The 17,979-nt window shown below is 46.7% G+C and overlaps 1 protein-coding gene across 1 annotated transcript in view; it reads right to left on the bottom strand.

Annotated features, from left to right (window-relative positions):
- LOC137346341 (E3 ubiquitin-protein ligase TRIM39-like) overlaps positions 1-15,293 on the bottom strand; it is a 41,257-nt gene extending 25,964 nt beyond the window's left edge. The window contains exons 1-3 of the mRNA XM_068009852.1: positions 15,231-15,293; positions 7,684-7,797; positions 4,659-4,764 (exon numbers count right to left, since the gene is read on the bottom strand). Coding sequence (XP_067865953.1) covers positions 4,659-4,764; positions 7,684-7,797; positions 15,231-15,293 — 283 coding nt within the window. The remainder of the gene's footprint in view (positions 1-4,658; positions 4,765-7,683; positions 7,798-15,230) is intronic.
- Between the last annotated feature and the right edge of the window lie 2,686 nt (positions 15,294-17,979).

Genomic DNA, 17,979 nt, shown 5'->3' with positions numbered 1-17,979 from the left:
ACGCGTACACAGGAATAGCTAGATAGAGAGGGAAAGGTTTTGTGAAGGGTAGGTCGTGCCTCACAAACCTTATTGAGTTTTTCGAGAAGGTGACCAAATAGGTGGATGAGGGTAAAGCAGTGGATGTGGTGTATATGGATTTCAGTAAGGCGTTTGATAAGGTTCCCCACGGTAGGCTATTGCAGAAAATACGGAAGTATGGGATTGAAGGTGATTTAGTGCTTTGGATCAGAAATTGGCTAGCTGAAAGAAGACAGAGGGTGGTGGTTGATGGCAAATGTTCATCCTGGAGTTTAGTTACTAGTGGTGTACCGCAAGGATCTGTTTTGGGGCCACTGCTGTTTATCATTTTTATAAATGACCTGGAAGAGGGTGTAGAAGGGTGGGTTAGTAAATTTGCAGATGACACGAAGGTCGGTGGAGTTGTGGATAGTGCCGAAGGATGTTGTAGGGTACAGAGGGACATAGATAGGCTGCAGAGCTGGGCTGAGAGATGGCAAATGGAGTTTAATGCGGAAAAGTGTGAGGTGATTCACTTTGGAAGGAGTAACCATTCATGTATCTGTCTAGATACATCTTAAAAGACGCCATCGTGCCCGCATCTACCACCTCCGCTGGCAACGCGTTCCAGGCACCCACCACCCTCTGCGTAAAGAACTTTCCACGCATATCCCCCCTAAACATTTCCCCTTTCACTTTGAACTCGTGTCCTCTTGTAATTGAATCCCCCACTCTGGGAAAAAGCCTCTTGCTATCCACCCTGTCTATACCTCTCATGATTTTGTACACCTCAATCAGGTCCCCCCTCAACCTCCGTCTTTCTAATGAAAATAATCCTAATCTACTCAACCTCTCTTCATAGCTAGCGCCCTCCATACCAGGCAACATCCTGGTGAACCTCCTCTGCACCCTCTCCAAAGCATCCACATCCTTTTGGTAATATGGCGACCAGAACTGCACGCAGTATTCCAAATGTGGCCGAACCAAAGTCCGATACAACTGGAACATGACCTGCCAACTCTTGTACTCAATACCCCGTCCGATGAAGGAAAGCATGCCGTATGCCTTCTTGACCACTCTATTTACCTGCGTTGCCACCTTCAGGGAACAGTGGACCTGAACACCCAAATCTCTCTGGACATCAATTTTCCCCAGGACTTTTCCATTTACTGTAGAGTTCACTCTTGAATTGGATCTTCCAAAATGCATCACCTCGCATTTGCCCTGATTGAACTCCATCTGCCATTTCTCTGCCCAACTCTCCAATCTATCTATATTCTGCTGTATTCTCTGACAGTCCCCTTCACTATCTGCTACTCCACCAATCTTAGTGTCGTCTGCAAATTTGCTAATCAGTCCACCTATACTTTCCTCCAAATCATTAATGTATATCACAAACAACAGTGGTCCCAGCACGGATCCCTGTGGAACACCATTGGTCACACGTCTCCATTTTGAGAAACTCCCCTCTACTGCTACTCTCTGTCTCCTGTTGCCCAGCCAGTTCTTTATCCATCTAGCTAGTACACCTTGGACCCCATGCGCCTTCACTTTCTCCATCAGCCTGCCATGGGGAACCTTATCAAACGCCTTACTGAAGTCCATGTATATGACATCGACAGCCCTTCCCTCATCAATCAACTTTGTCACTTCCTCAAAGAATTCTATTAAGTTGGTAAGACATGACCTTCCCTGCACAAAACCATGTTGCCTATTACTGATAAGCCCATTTTCTTCCAAATGGGAATAGATCCTATCCCTCAGTATCTTCTCCAGCAGCTTCCCTACCACTGACGTCAGGCTCACCGGTCTATAATTACCTGGATTATCCCTGCTACCCTTCTTAAACAAGGGGACAACATTAGCAATTCTCCAGTCCTCCGGGACCTCACCCGTGTTTAAGGATGCTGCAAAGATATCTGTTAAGGCCCCAGCTATTTCCTCTCTCGCTTCCCTCAGTAACCTGGGATAGATCCCATCCGGACCTGGGGACTTGTCCACCTTAATGCCCTTTAGTATACCCAACACTTCCTCCCTCCTTATGCCGACTTGACCTAGAGTAATCAAACATCTGTTCCTAACCTCAACATCCGTCATGTCCCACTCCTCGGTGAATACCGATGCAAAGTACCCGTTTAGAATCTCACCCATTTTCTCTGACTCCAAGCATAACATTCCTCCTTTGTCCTTTAGTGGGCCAATCCTTTCTCTAGTTACCCTCTTTCTCCTTATATATGAATAAAAGGCTTTGGGATTTTCTTTAACCCTGTTTGCTAAAGATATTTCATGACCCCTTTTAGCCCTCTTAATTCCTCGTTTCAGATTGGTCCTACATTCCCGATATTCTTTCAAAGCTTCGTCTTTCATCAGCCGCCTAGACCTTATGTATGCTTCCTTTTTCCTCTTAGCTCGTCTCACAATTTCACCTGTCATCCATGGTTCCCTAATCTTGCCATTTCTATCCCTCATTTTCACAGGAACATGTCTCTCCTGCACGCTAATCAACCTCTCTTTAAAAGCCTCCCACATATCACATGTGGATTTACCTTCAAACAGCTGCTCCCAATCTACATTCCCCAGCTCCTGCCGAATTTTGGTATAGTTGGCCTTCCCCCAATTTAGCACTCTTCCTTTAGGACTACTCTCGTCTTTGTCCATGAGTATTTTAAAGCTTACGGAATTGTGATCACTATTCCCAAAGTAGTCCCCTACTGAAACTTCAAACACCTGGCCGGGCTCATTCCCCAACACCAGGTCCAGTATGGCCCCTTCCCGAGTTGGACTATTTACATACTGCTCTAGAAAACCCTCCTGGATGTTCCTTACAAATTCTGCTCCATCCAGACCTCTAACACTAAGTGAATCCCAGTCAATGTTGGGAAAATTAAAATCTCCTATCACCACCACCCTGTTGCTCCTACATCTTTCCATAATCTGTTTACATATTTGTACCTCTATCTCATGCTCGCTGTTGGGAGGCCTGTAGTACAGCCCCAACATTGTTACCGCACCCTTCCTATTTCTGAGTTCTGTCCATATTGCCTCACTGCTCGAGTCCTCCACAGTGCCCTCCTTCAGCACAGCTGTGATATCCTCTTTGACCAGTAATGCAACTCCTCCACCCCTTTTACCTCCCTCTCTATCCCGCCTGAAGCATCAATATCCTGGGATATTTAGTTGCCAATCATGCCCTTCCCTCAACCAAGTCTCAGTAACAGCAATAACATCATACTCCCAGGTACTAATCCAAGCCCTAAATTCATCTGCCTTACCTACTACACTTCTTGCATTAAAACAAATACACCTCAGACCACCAGTCCCTTTACATTCATCATCTGCTCCCTGCCTGCTCTTCCCCTTAGTCACACTGACTTCATTATCTAGTTCCTTTCAGGCTTTTGTTACTACCTCCTTACTGTCAACTGACCTCCTCAATTGGTTCCCATCCCCCTGCCACATTAGTTTAAACCCTCCCCAACAGCGTTAGCAAAAGCACCCCCAAGGACATTGGTTCCAGTCCGGCCCAGGTGTGGACCGTCCAATTTGTAATAGTCCCACCTCCCCCAGAACCGGTCCCAATGTCCCAAAAATCTGAACCCCTCCTTCCTGCACCATCTCTCAAGCCACGCATTCATCCTGACTATTCTTTCATTTTTACTCTATCACGTGGCACTGGTAGCAATCCTGAGATTACTACCTCTGAGGTCCTACTTTTTAACTTGGCTCCTGACTCCCTAAACTCTGCTTGTAGGACCTCATCCCGTTTTTTACCTATATCATTGGTGCCTATGTGCACAACGACAACTGGCTGTTCACCCTCCCCTTTTAGAATGTTCTGCAGCCGATCTGAGACATCCCTGAACCGTGCACCTGGGAGGCAACATACCATTCGGGAGCCTCGTTTTCGACCACAGAACCGCCTATCTACTCCCCTTACAATCGAATCCCCTACGACTATCGCCCTTCCACTCTTTTTCCCGCCCTTCTGAACAGCAGAGCCAGCCACGGTGCCATGAACCTGGCTACTGCTGCCTTCCCCTGGTGAGCCATCTCCCTCAACAGTATCCAAAACGGTATACTTGTTTTGGAGGGAGATGACCGCAGGGGACTCCTGCGCTGCCTTCCTGCTCTTTCTCTGCCTTTTGGTCACCCATTCCCTTTCTCCCTCAGCAATCCTAATCTGCGATGTGACCAATTCACTAAACGTGCTATCCACGACCTCCTTAGCATCGCACATGCTCCAAAGTGAGTCCATCCGCAGCTCGAGAGCCGTCATGCGGTCTAACAAGAGCTGCAGTTGGACACACTTCCTGCACGTGAAGGAGTCAGGGACATCAGCCATGTCCCTGAGCTCCCACATTGAGCAAGAGGAGCATGACACGGGTCTGAGATCTCCTGCCATTTTTAATCTTAAGCTTAAATGAAAAAGGAACGAAAAGTTTTTACCAATCACGATAAAACCAGAGAAATAGAAAAAGCCTTACCTTATATACACCCCGAGTCCTTTTCTTTGGTTAGAGGAGGAGGGTGGGTGGGAGACACTACAAGTGTGGTGTCTCGGGTTCAGAAACCGCCCAAATATATGGTGTTTTACTTACCCAGCAGCCCCCTGGCCTCCGCCAAAAACAAAAGGAAATTAAGTTTACTTTCAAACTGACCTTCCCAGCTGCTCACTCGCTCGCACTCTGCTCCCGAAAAAGCTGCTGCAATGAAAGGCTGCAGTGAAAAGTTTAAGATCTTAAACTGAACAGCAGGCTCTGTTTTCTGTCGATTTGTACCAAATTTCACCACAATGAGGAAAAGAAGATGTCATCACATGAGCTCAATGTCCAATTTATGAATGAAGCCAAAACCTAAAATTTCAGAAACAAAAAAGCATATCCTGGAAACAGCAGATGAGGCAGCTTCTGTGAAGAGAATAGAGGAGCTGGTACTTCAAGTTTGAATGTCTCTTCATAAAGGAGTTTCTCCATTCCCTCTCTCCACAGATGTTGCCTGACCCGGTGAGTGTGTCCAGATGTTTCAGGTTTCCAGCATCTACAGTTTTTTTTTGCCTTCCCTTCTTAAGAATTTCTGTGTTGTAACATTGAGCCAGATTTTACTGTGAGCAGCAAAGGAACAGCTTTGATCACTCACGTAGAGTTGCCCAGAGACTTTTCACAGGCCTGGTAGCAGAGATTTCCAGTCAGCGGGTGTCTGATTCAGAGCAGCATCCTCCACAAGGGACCTGTGAGCAGAGGAGAAGAAAGACCTGCATTTATTTATATAGCACTTTTCAGACGACCGGACATCGCAAAATGCTTTACAGACAATGAGGTACTTTTTTGTGGTGTAGCCATGGTTGTAATGTAGGAAATGCAGCAGCTAATGTTCGCACAGCAAGCTCCCTGCAGCAATGTGATAATGACCAGACAACCTGTTTTTGTGATGTTGATTGAGGGATAAGTATTGGTTTGACACCGGGGATAACTTCCCAGCTCTTCTTCAAAATACTGCCATGGGATCTTTTACATCCAATCGAGCAGGCAGAGCGGGCTTTGTTTAATGTCTTATCCAAAAGACAGTACTTCAGACCTTATGGGAGGGTCAGCCTTGATTTTGTGCTCAAGCCCTGGAGTGGGACTTGAACCCGAAAGCTGGTGGCTTACAGGCGAGAGTGTTCCCAACTGAGCCAGAGCTGACACACAACCAGATTGAGGAATCCTCAGAGACACGCAGACTGCAAAGCAGGAAGTAAAACAACAGGAATTAAACATTACTTTTAAACCATTGTACAGGAGTGAAACAATGATTGGGACATACACATAGGATCAAGGGAGAGCCATAAAAGAGAAAAGGGGAAAAAAATTTAGAAAATGATTCATTTTTATTTTCTAAAAGATCTGAGGGAATGAAATTCCACACAAATTAATTTTTCAGTGCCAGAGGTTATTCAGCAATAATTATTACACTGTTAAAAGCTCAATTACTCCTGATTGTACAAGGCTGAACTTTTTCATCTGTTTGGAGCAAGAATAATAGGTTCACAGCCTAAGTTCACATAATCAACAAAGACTGCAACAGTACTGCTGTAAAGGAGCAGGGTATCACTGACAGCAACTTCTGAATTTCCACAATTAACTATGCAAGTACGAATACCAGAAGTTTCTGTCAGTTTTACCCTGCAATAACGATGAGCGCTGACAGCCTCACCATTATTAATACAGCAAACTCTGGGCCAGTATATCCATCAAGAAGCCCTGTTTTGAGACACTGTGCAGAGTGCCATCTATCAACATGGACCAGTTTTACAGGTTCTGACACTGGCACTGGCCATAATTATGGCACTTGTCATAATTTTTCAGTCTTCCTTAGAGTCAGGGATGGTGCCAGGGGATTGGAGAATTGCAAACGTTACACCATTGTTGAAAAAAAAGGATGTAAAGAGCCCAACAACTACAGGCCAGACAGTTTAACTTCAATGGTGGGGAAAATGCTGGAAAGATTAATTCGGGTCAAAATTAATTGTCACATGGACAAATGTGGGTTAATTAAAGAAAGTCACCATGGATTTCTAAGAGAAAATCATGTTTAACTCACTTGCTGGAGTTTTCTGACGAGGCAACAGACAGTTGATGAGGGCAATGCAGTTGATGTGGTGTAAATGAACTTCCAAAAGGCATTTGTGCCACACAACAGACTTGTGAGTAAAGTTATAGCTCATCGAATAAGCGGGGCAATGGCAACATGGATACAGAATTGGCTCAGTGACAGGAAACAAAGAGTAGTGGTTAACAGATTCTTTGCAGGCTGGAGGAAAGGTTTGTAGTGGAGTTCCCCAGGGATCAGTGTTGGGACCTTTGCTTTTCCTGATATATATTACTGACCTAGACCTTGGTGTACAGGGCACAATTTCAAAGTTTGCAGATGATACAAAATTTGGAAGCATTGTGAACTGTGAGGAGGATAGTTTAAAACTTCAAAAGGACATAGACAAGTTAGAGGAATAGGCAGACAGGTGGCAGAAGAAGTTCAATGCGGAGAAATGTGAAGTGATTCATTTTGGTAGGAAGAACATGGAGACAATATAAAATCGAGGGTACAATTCTAAAAGGGATGGAGGAGCGGATGGACCTGGGTGTACATGCGCATAAGTCATTGAGGGACAGGTTGAGAGAGCTGTTAATAAAGCATACAGTGTCCTGGGCTTTATTAATAGGGGATACAGTACAAGAGCAAGGTTATGTTGAACTTGTATAAGACACTAGGTCGGCCTCAGCTGGAGTGTTGTGTCCAGTTCTGGGCGCCACACTTTAGAAAGGATGTGAAGGCATTCCAGGGGGTGCAGAAAAGATTCACAAGAATGGTTTCAGGGATTAGGATCTTCGGTTATGAAGATTGGTGAAGTTGGGACTATTTTCCTTGAAGAGAAGCTGAGAGGTGATTTGATAGAGGTATTCAAAATCATAAGGGGTCTGGACAGAGTAGATAGAGAGAAACTGTTCCCACTTGTGAAAGAATCGAGAACAAGAAGGCACAGATTTAAAGTATTTGGTAAGAGAAGCAAAAGTGACATGAGGTAAAGCTTTTTCACGCAGCGAGTGGTTAAGGTCTGGAATGCATTGCCTAAGAGTGTGGTGGAGGCAGGTTCAATTGAAGCATTGAAAAAGGAATTAGACTGTTACATGAAAAGGAAGAATGTACAAGGTTACGAAGAGAAGGCGGGGGAATGGCACTAGGAGTATTGCTCATTCGAAGAGCCGGTGCAGACACGATGGGCCAAATGGCCTCCTTCTGCACTTCAACAATTCTATGATTCTGTGACAGGAACAGAAATTCTTCAGATACTTTCAATTGACACAGCAGTGTCTGAGTCTTTGTTACTGTAAAACCTTTCAGCAAACACAACAGCTTTCACCAACACAACTCCCAGCTTCAGCTACTGAGCACTTTCTAAAATATCCACAGTCTGCAGAAAGGGGACTGTTCCAATATTGTTTTACCTCCATTGCAAAACTGAATAAAATGTAAGTAAGATAGAAACATGTCGGCCCAGATTGAAAGCAGACAGGGAGAATAATACCCCCAGCATAATGTGGAGAGAGGAGGAAGTGCCAGTGTGAAGTGAGAGAGAGGGAGAAGAACACTGTCTTTGAATTGTTTCTCTGAACTGGGGGAGGTTGGAGGGAGAGAGTGCCTCTGTGAAGTAAGTATATTGAGTGTCAATGTGATGGTTATGTTTGGACACACCTCATACATCGAGAAATATGTTTCTCAGTATGTAACGGTCAATATGTGGAGTGAGAGAAATTTTACACAAATGTTTGTCTGATGAAGGATCTCCATCTAAAATGCTAACCTGTCTTTTCAAATGGTGATAAGACTCTGAAATTCCAGCATTTTGTGCTTTGAAATTCAGCAATGCTAGAAACAATATTTCATTGATGGCATCATAAACATTCACATGGTGTATCTCTTAAGTAGTGGATTAATATTGATGGATACATGACATTTAGGAAGAACAGGAAGCTAGGAAATGGTGGAGGGGTGGCTCTTTTAATTAATGATAATATTAGCGCAATAGAGAGGGATGACCTAAGATCAGGAAACCAGGATGTAGAAGCAGTTTGCGTAGAGATGAGAAATAATAAAGGCAACAAGTCACTTGTGGGAGTGTTGTACAGGCCCTTGGACAGTAATCACACCGTAGGACGGGATATTTAGGAACAAAAAAATGGGAGCTTGTCAGAAAGGTACAGCAATAATTATGGGGGATTTTAACCGACATATAGACTGGAAAAATCAGATGGGAAAGGTAGCCTAGATAAGGAGTTCAGAGAAGGTTTTTGGGATAGTTTCTGAGAACAGCATGTTCTGGAGCCAACCAGAGAGCAGGCTATAATAGAGCTGATATAATAAAAGCAAAATACTATATATATATGCACGGGGTTGTAAGCTCCCTAGGAAGCTCCCTTGCTGTTCAACTCTATCCATGGCCATCTGCTCCCATTCTTAGTGTTTTCTCCCCCAATCTACCCTCTTAAACTGTTTAAACTCCCCTGGCTCTTGAAATCAGTTCATTTTAGCCCTAACTAAAAGCTAACAGTTAGTTTAGTTTCTGTTACCTGGATCCACTGCCCTCCCCCAGCCACACCTGCTCTTTGTTTTCTCAATGAAATTGATCCGGACGAAACTGAAGAACACAGCTGTCGATACTTTAATCTCCGATTCCTGCTGTCTTCACTGTCCAGAGTGTCTGCGGCCACGGCGTGCGGTAAATCCATTGAGGTGAAGAAGGAACAGCGGGACTCTCGGGAAGCCTTGAGAAAAGGTGCTCCGAACACCCAAAAAATCCACGAACGGCTCCTCGGCCGCAACTTCAAAGCGCCTGCGGGAGATGGCTCGGAGAGCATCTGCAGCGCACTGTCGGCAATGCTGCATACCTTTATTTAAACCACATCAAAAAACCCTTAGCGAATGTAATCACCTCTGTAAGTCTGCCCAAAGATGCTTCACCTCCCGAAGGACATGGATGAGCTTTCCGGACGTCGATGGTGGGAACTGAGGAAATGGCTTATTACCAGCACCCGCATTCCCCTCCCTTCCCCCCTTTCCACAGCCCCCTTCCCCTTCCCTGCTCCACCCTCTCAGCTCACCTCCTCACAACCCCGTCCCAGCCCCCCCCCTCGCACCATCTTCCCCCGGCACCCCCACCCCACCCCCTCGCACCCCCCTCCCTCCACCCCCTTCCATGGCAACCCCCCCACCCCCTGACAGCCCCCTTCCCAGCACCCCCTCGCACCCCCCTCCCACCGGCATCATCCTACATCTGTGTTGGGGCCCTAACAACCCCACTGCCTTGTGGGCGTCTCGGGAGAGACCAAGGCTAAGGGAGTAAACCCTAACAGAAAATCCGGAGCAGAACCCCGTAGGTGGTCATGTGTCACCTTTGGCATGTTTCCGGCAGTTCCTTCAGCCAATCAGGTGCCAAACGTCATGCTCTGCACTCCTTTGGACCCCACCAGAAAGGTCGAGAGGGGGGTTTTGACGACTGGGCAACTCTCAACCTCCACACATTCGCCCAGGCATGCGCCATGGAGAGGTCACTCCATAGTTGCCTCACAGCGACTGACACAACACGGAAGGCAGCAATTACGGGTTATAAGTCCAGATAAATTGGCGTAGAAACTGGGCGCCACGGGTTGCCTTTGTCGGTGGGAGAGGTCATCGCACCTCACTGGACAGCTACCGCCCGCCTCAAACTGGGCAGCCCCCGGTCAATAAGGTTCTGTCCCGCCACAGTCTACTTGCTTCAATGGGTGCTTGGAGCTCAGGGTCATTGCCCGAAAGGTGGACTGAAACACCGCACCAAACAACACGAAAAAAGGAAAGAAGGTACCAGCCCTTCGTTTTGCAAGCTGGAATGTCAGAACTATGTGTCTTGGCCTGTCGGAAGACCTTACACAGATCAACGATTCTCGGAAGACCGCCATCATTAACAACGAGCTCAGTAGACTCAATGTAGACATTGCAGCACTTCAGGAGACACGCCTCCCTGCAAGTGGATCTCTAGCAGAGCAAGACTACACCTTCTTCTGGCAGGGCAGGGATCCTGAAGAACCAAGACAGCATGGAGTGGGCTTCGCCATCAGAAACTCCTTGGTCAGCATGATAGAGCCTCCCTCAAATGGCTCGGAACGCATACTGTCCATCCGACTGCTCACCACCTCTGGCCCAGCACACCTACTCAGCATCTATGCTCCAACACTCTGCTCCTCACCTGAAGCTAAAGACCAGTTCTACGAGGAACTCCATAACATCATTAGCAGCATCCCCAACACCGAACACCTATTCCTGCTGGGGGAATTTAATGCCAGGGTTGAGGCCGACCATGACTCATGGCCCTCCTGCCTTGGGCGCAATGGCGTTGGAAGGATGAATGAGAACGGGCAGAGACTGCTTGAGTTGTGTACCTATCATAACCTCTGCATCACCAACTCGTTCTTTCACACTAAACCCTGTCACCAGGTTTCATGGAGGCACCCAAGATCGCGTCGTTGGCACCAGCTAGACTTCATTGTCACAAGGCGAGCCGTCTTAAACAGTGTTCAAATCACACGCAGCTTGCACAGTGCGGACTGCGACACTGACCACTCCCTGGTGTGCAGCAAGGTTAGACTCAGACCAAAGAAGTTGCATCATTCCAAGCAGAAGGGCCACCCGCGCATCAACACGAGCAGAATTTCTCACCCACAGCTATTACAAAAATTTCTAAATTCACTTGTAACAGCCCTTCAAAACACTCCCACAGGGGATGCTGAGACCAAGTGGGCCCACATCAGAGACGCCATCTATGAGTCAGCTTTGACCACCTACGGCAAAAGCGCGAGGAGAAATGCAGACTGGTTTCAATCTCATAATGAAGAGCTGGAACCTGTCATAGCCGCTAAGCGCATTGCATTGTTGAACTACAAGAAAGCCCCCAGCGAGTTAACATCCGTAGCACTGAAAGCAGCCAGAAGCACTGCACAAAGAACAGCCAGGCGCTGCGCAAACGACTACTGGCAACACCAATGCAGTCATATTCAGCTGGCCTCAGACACCGGAAACATCAGAGGAATGTATGATGGCATTAAGAGAGCTCTTGGGCCAACCATCAAGAAGATCGCCCCCCTCAAATCTAAATCAGGGGACATAATCACTGACCAACGCAAACAAATGGACCGCTGGGTTGAGCACTATCTAGAACTGTACTCCAGGGAGAATGTTGTCACTGAGACTGCCCTCAACGCAGCCCAGTCTCTACCAGTCATGGATGAGCTGGACATACAGCCAACCAAATCGGAACTCAGTGATGCCACTGATTCTCTAGCCAGCAGAAAAGCCCCTGGGAAGGACAGCATTACCCCTGAAATAATCAAGAGTGCCAAGCCTGCTATACTCTCAGCACTACATGAACTGCTATGCCTGTGCTGGGACGAGGGAGCAGTACCTCAAGATATGCACGATGCCAATATCATCACCCTCTATAAAAACAAAGGTGACCACGGTGACTGCAACAACTACCGTGGAATCTCCCTGCTCAGCATAGTGGGGAAAGTCTTTGCTCGAGTCGCTCGAAACAGGCTCCAGAAGCTGGCCGAGCGCGTCTACCCTGAGGCACAGTGTGGCTTTCGTGCAGAGAGATCGACCGTTGACATGCTGTTCTCCCTTCGTCAGATACAGGAAAAATGCCGTGAAGAACAGATGCCCCTCTACATTGCTTTCATTGATCTCACCAAAGCCTTTGACCTCGTCAGCAGACGCGGTCTCTTCAGACTACTAGAAAAGATTGGATGCCCACCAAAGCTACTAAGTATCATCACCTCATACCATAACAATATGAAAGGCACAATTCAACATGGCGGCACCTCATCAGACCCCTTTCCTATCCTGAGTGGCGTGTAACAGGGCTGTGTTCTCGCACCCACACTTTTTGGGATTTTCTTCTCCCGACTGCTTTCACATGCGTTCAAGTCCTCGGAAGAAGGAATTATCCTCCACACAAGATCAGGGGGCATGTTGTTCAACCTTGCCCGTCTAAGAGCGAAGTCCAAAGTACGGAAAGTCCTCATCAGGGAACTCCTCGTTGCTGACAATGCTGCTTCAACATCTCACACTGAAGAGTGCCTGCAGAGTCTCATCGACAGGTTTGCGGCTGCCTGCAATGTATTTGGCCTAACCATCAGCCTCAAGAAAATGAGCATCATGGGGCAGGACGTCAGAAATGCTCCATCCATCAATATTGGCGACCACGCTCTGGAAGTGGTTCAAGAGTTCACCTACCTAGGCTCAACTATCACCAGTAACCTGTCTCTAGATGCAGAAATCAACAAGTGCATGGGAAAGGCTTCCACTGCTATGTCCAGACTGGCCAAGAGAGTGTGGGAAAATGGCGTACTGACACGGAACACAAAAGTCCGAGTGTATCAGGCCTGTGTCCTCAGTACCTTGCTCTATGGCATCGAGGCCTGGACAACATATGTCAGCCAAGAGCGACGTCTCAATTCATTCCATCTTCGCTGCCTCCGGAGGATACTTGGCATCAGGTGGCAGGACCGTATCTCCAACACAGAAGTCCTCGAAGCGGCCAACATCCCCAGCTTGTACACACTACTGAGTCAGCGGCGCTTGAGATGGCGTGGCCATGTGAGCCGCATGGAAGATGACAGGATCCCCAAAGACATATTGTACAGCGAACTCGCCACTGGTATCAGACCCATCGGCCGTCCATGTCTCCGCTTTAAAGACGTCTGCAAACGCGACATGAAATCCTGTGAAATTGATCACAAGTCGTGGGAGTCAGTTGCCAGCGTTCGCCAGAGCTGGCGGACAGCCATAAAGGCGGGGCTAATGCGTGGCAAGTCGAAGAGACTTAGCAGTTGGCATGAAAAAAGACAGAGGCGCAAGGGAAGAGACAACTGTGTAACAGCCCTGACAATCAAATTTTTCTGCAGCACCTGTGGAAGAGCCTGTCACTCTAGAATTTGCCTTTATAGCCACTCCAGGCACGACTCCACACACCACTGACCACCTCCAGGCGCTTACCCATTGTCTCTCGAGATAAGGAGGCCAAAGACTATAGATGCTGGAAATACTCCGCAGGTCTGGCAGCATCTGTGGAGAGATGCAGAGTTAACGTTTCAGATCAGTGACCCTTCATCAGAATGTTTTTGTTTATTGCGAGGGGAATTGAATACAAAAGTAGTTATGCTTCAGTTATACAGGGCATTGGTGAGAGCAGGTCTAGAGTACTGTGTACAGTATTGGTCTCGTTATTTAAGGAAGGATGTAAATGCATTGGAAGCAGTTCAGAAAAGGTTTACTGGAGTAATACCTGGAATGGCAGGTTGTCTTATGAGGAAAGGTTGGACAGGGAAGACTTGTATCTGTTGGAGTTTAGAAGAATAAGAGGGAACTTGATTGCAACATATAAGATCCTGAGGGGTCTTGACAGGTTCGATGTGGAAAGGATGTTTCCCCTTGTGAGAGAATCTAGAACTAGGGGTCACTGTTTGAAAATAAGGGGTTGACAATTTAAGACAGAGATGAGGAGAATATTTTTCTCTCAGAGGGTCGTGACTCTTTGGAACTCTCTTCCTCAAAAGGTTCTGATTATGCCTGTCTTTTTGTGGGATATGCCGAACATTCCTTGTTCCAATGCTACTCAGGCCTCCCTCAACTCTTTTTCCGGTACATTGATGACTGCATCAGTGCCATTTCCTGCTTCCGCCCTGAATTGGAAAACTTTATCAACTTTGTTTCCAATTTCCACCCTTCTCTCACCTTTACATGGTCTATCTCCGACTCTTCCCTTCCTCGACTTGTCTGTCTCGATCTCAGGGGATAGGTTTCCACTAATATTCATTGTCAGCCCACCCACTCCCACAGCTACTTCGACTACACTTCTTCACACCCTGCCTTCTGTAAGCACTCCATTCCATTCTCCCAGTTTCTTCGTCTCCGACGCATCTACTCTGATGATAAAACCTTCCATGACAGCGCCTCTGATATGTCTTCCTGTTTTCTCAACCGATGATTCCCCTCATTGTGGTTGACAGGGCCTTCAACCATGTCCGGCCCATTTCCTGCACTTCTGCCCTCATGCCTTCCCCTCCCTCCCACCAGCCTCCACATCCAAAGGATCGTCCTCCGCCATTTCCATCACCTCCAGCGTGATGCCACGACTAAACACATTTTCCCCTCCCTTCCCCTGTCAGCATTCTGAAGGGATTGCTCCCACCACGACACCCTGGTCCACCCCTCCATTATCCCTGACACCTCATCCCTTTCTCATGGCACCTTCCCATGCAATTGCAGAAGGTGTAATACCTGCCCTTTTACACCAATTCTCCTGATAACCAAGGCTGCAAACACTCCTTTCAAGTGAAGCAGAAATTTACTTGCACCTCTTTCAATTTAGTCTACTGTATTTGCTGCTCACAATGTGGTCTCCTCTACGCTGGGGAGACCAAACGCAGATTGGGTGACCGCTTTGCTGAACACCCCCGCTCAGTCCGAAAGCATGACCCCGAGCTTCTGATTTCTTGCCACTTCAACACTCCCCCCTACTCTCATGCCAACATTTCTGTCCTTAGACTGCTCCAGTGAACATCAACGTAAGCTCGAGGAGCAGCACCTGATCTTTCGATTAAGCACTCTACAGACTTGTGGACTGAACATTGACTTCAATACCTTAGAGCATGACTCACCTTTTTAAAAAAAAATTTCTTTTTAACCATGTGCCTGCTTTTCATGTAGCCAGAGCTGCACATTATTCCGCTATTAACAGTCTCTCTGGACTAATGCTTTGTCTTTTCATCACAAGCATTAAAACACACCTTGCCTTTGTCCAAAGACAGCTTTGTTATTTAATCACCCTCTGCCCTATCACCTTCCCCTTAGTTCTCTCCGCCACCCCCTGCCCTTCACTTGCTTAAAACCCAATTCTTTTCTAACCTTTGCTAGTTCTGATGAAAGGTCACAGACCTGAAACATTAACTTTGCTTCTCTCTCCACAGATACTGCCAGACCTGCTCAGTTTATCCAACACGTTTTGAATATGCTTTGATGTACTGGTTGAAGAATGAAGGTTTGGCCAGGACACTTGGACCCCGCCTCTTCCTTGAATATTACAATGGGACCTTGTCACTCCACCTGAGACGGCAGATGTAACCTACTTTTTAATATTTGGTCTGAGAGTGCAGCACTCCCTCAATACTATAATCAAATGTCAGCCTCCATTTTGTGCTCAGTTATCTGAAGTTGGACTTGGATCTGTAGGTGAGAGAACTCCCCACTGAGCCGTGACTCAAAGGTGAGAGAACTCCCCACTGAGCCTGGCTGCAATATCCTGCCAACCTATAGCTCGGTTATCTGATTGAATGGGCAAATAGACAGTCTATTTAGATGGATTTCTCAGTTATTCACTCTTCAACACCATCATTTCAGAGCAAAACAAAAAATTACACAGGTAACTTTCATACAGTCAGTTTTGAAACAACCCTTACAATATTTATATTGATTAAAAATATCCACTGATCTGAAAGATGGTTTGGACACCACCGCTTCACCGAGGAGACAGGGGAGAGCAGGAGACCCCTGAAGGGCTGAATGGCCAAGGAATAGGTTGCAGAAACTATTAGTCAGTTTCCTCAGTTTGGACACTAAGTGAATTGAGGGATATGGGAATAGGGCGGGGAAGTGGAGCGGAGCTGGAAGATCAGCCACGATCATATTCCCGGTCCCGGGAGCTGCTTCACTCGGGCTCCCTGCTTTTCCTCTCCGGGACCACCCTCCTTCTTCCAGTTCCCATGCCTTCAGCCAGGAGAAGGGATACAGTAAATGGCACTAACCTGTCTCTGTGGGGAAACTTTCTGCCCGTTAACAAAATGGTCCCGAGTAAAAGTCACTGCTCAGAAAAGTTACTTTCACTTTGTACCACTTCCTGTGGGCGCGGTGCTGAATTGGAGCAATGTCCGGATTCCCGGACCATCCTTGGTCTTTCTCTCCCCCCGATAGGTCACTGGAGCTCGGCTCCAGCACCCAGTCTTTCACTCCTTTTTAATTCCCACAACATTTCCAGTCTGCTCCGGTTGATGTGAACCATGTCCCAAGAAACTTTCCACAGTAAGTTGGTCTGGATCCGCTCGGTCCCGGCTTCTTTCAGAAAAGCGCCCGCCTCCAGCTGCTTCTTCAATCTGCATTGGAAATGGGTTAACCCGGAGAATCGGAAGCCACAGTTCAGTATCTTTACTCTCTCACTACATTTTCAAATTGCAGCCTGTTTCCCAGCACAAGGAGTCCGTTTATGTTTGAGAATTTGTGGATAGCCAGGGATTGTGAACCATGTGTGACTTTGTGAACACCTGAACTTTACGTTTATATCAAACAACCTCCTGATTCCACATTTCATTATCTTGGTTCACGTTTGCCCACACAATCTTCAGTCACATTTAATCCAGCTCGTGATGAATTTCCTTACACAATTCACTGAAATAATAGTGTTTTGTTTTGAATTTCCAGGTTGATGAAAATGGACTGTGGAACTTTCCTCGGTTTGATCATGGTTTGTGGTCCAGTGTCTGGTGATAAATCTCTATATTAATAATACAGAAATATTAAAGTGATGTCCAGGTTGTTAATAATAGCTTCACTGATGGCTTTTTTTTATTTTGTGACATAATTAAAGGAAGTTTCACTTTGAGAACCTGGAGAAGTTTGTCTCAATGATGTAAAAAGTCAGATAATTACAGTATTGGTCAGAGCTCAGTGGGTCACACTGTCCTCTAACACAGAAAGTCATCAGTTCAAGTTAAAGACCTGCTACCCCACCCGAACCTGACAGGACCCGACACCATGTGTCGGGTTCAGGTCAGCTCGGGCCACTCTTGCGGGTCTGGCTTTCGGGCCGGGTCCGAGTTGGACACACACAGCAAGAATTGCTGTGGGTCTGGAGTCACATGTAGGCCAGACCAGGTACAACAATCGACAATGGTTTCATGGCCATCATTAGAGTAGCTTTTTTTAAAATTCCAGATGTATTAATTAAATTCAAATTCCACCTTCTGCTGTGGTGGGATTCAAACCCATGTCCCCAGAGAAATACCCTGGGTCTCTGGGTTACTAGTCCAGTGATAATACCACTAGGCCACCACCTCCCCTGGGCCTCAACTGGAGTATTATGTCCAGTTCTGCAAGCCACACTTTAGGAAGGATGTGAAGGCATTAAAGAGGGTGCAGAAAGATTCAAAAGAATGGTATTAGGGATGAGCAACTTCAGTTATGTCGGTAAACTGGAGAAGTTGGGATTGTTTTCCTTGGAGGAGAAAAGGTTGAGGGGAGATTTGATGGAGGTATTCAAAATCATGAGGGGTCTGGACAGAGTAGAGGGGGAAAAACCGATCACATTGGAGGAAGTACTGAGAACCAGATGGCACACATTTAAGGTAATTAGCAAAA

The sequence above is a fragment of the Heterodontus francisci genome, chromosome 29 (genome assembly GCF_036365525.1).
Source record: "Heterodontus francisci isolate sHetFra1 chromosome 29, sHetFra1.hap1, whole genome shotgun sequence".
In the NCBI taxonomy this organism is placed as follows: Eukaryota; Metazoa; Chordata; class Chondrichthyes; order Heterodontiformes; family Heterodontidae; genus Heterodontus; species Heterodontus francisci.
The sequence above is the reverse complement of the archived record's forward strand: the minus strand, read 5'-3'. Positions and strand labels throughout refer to the sequence as shown.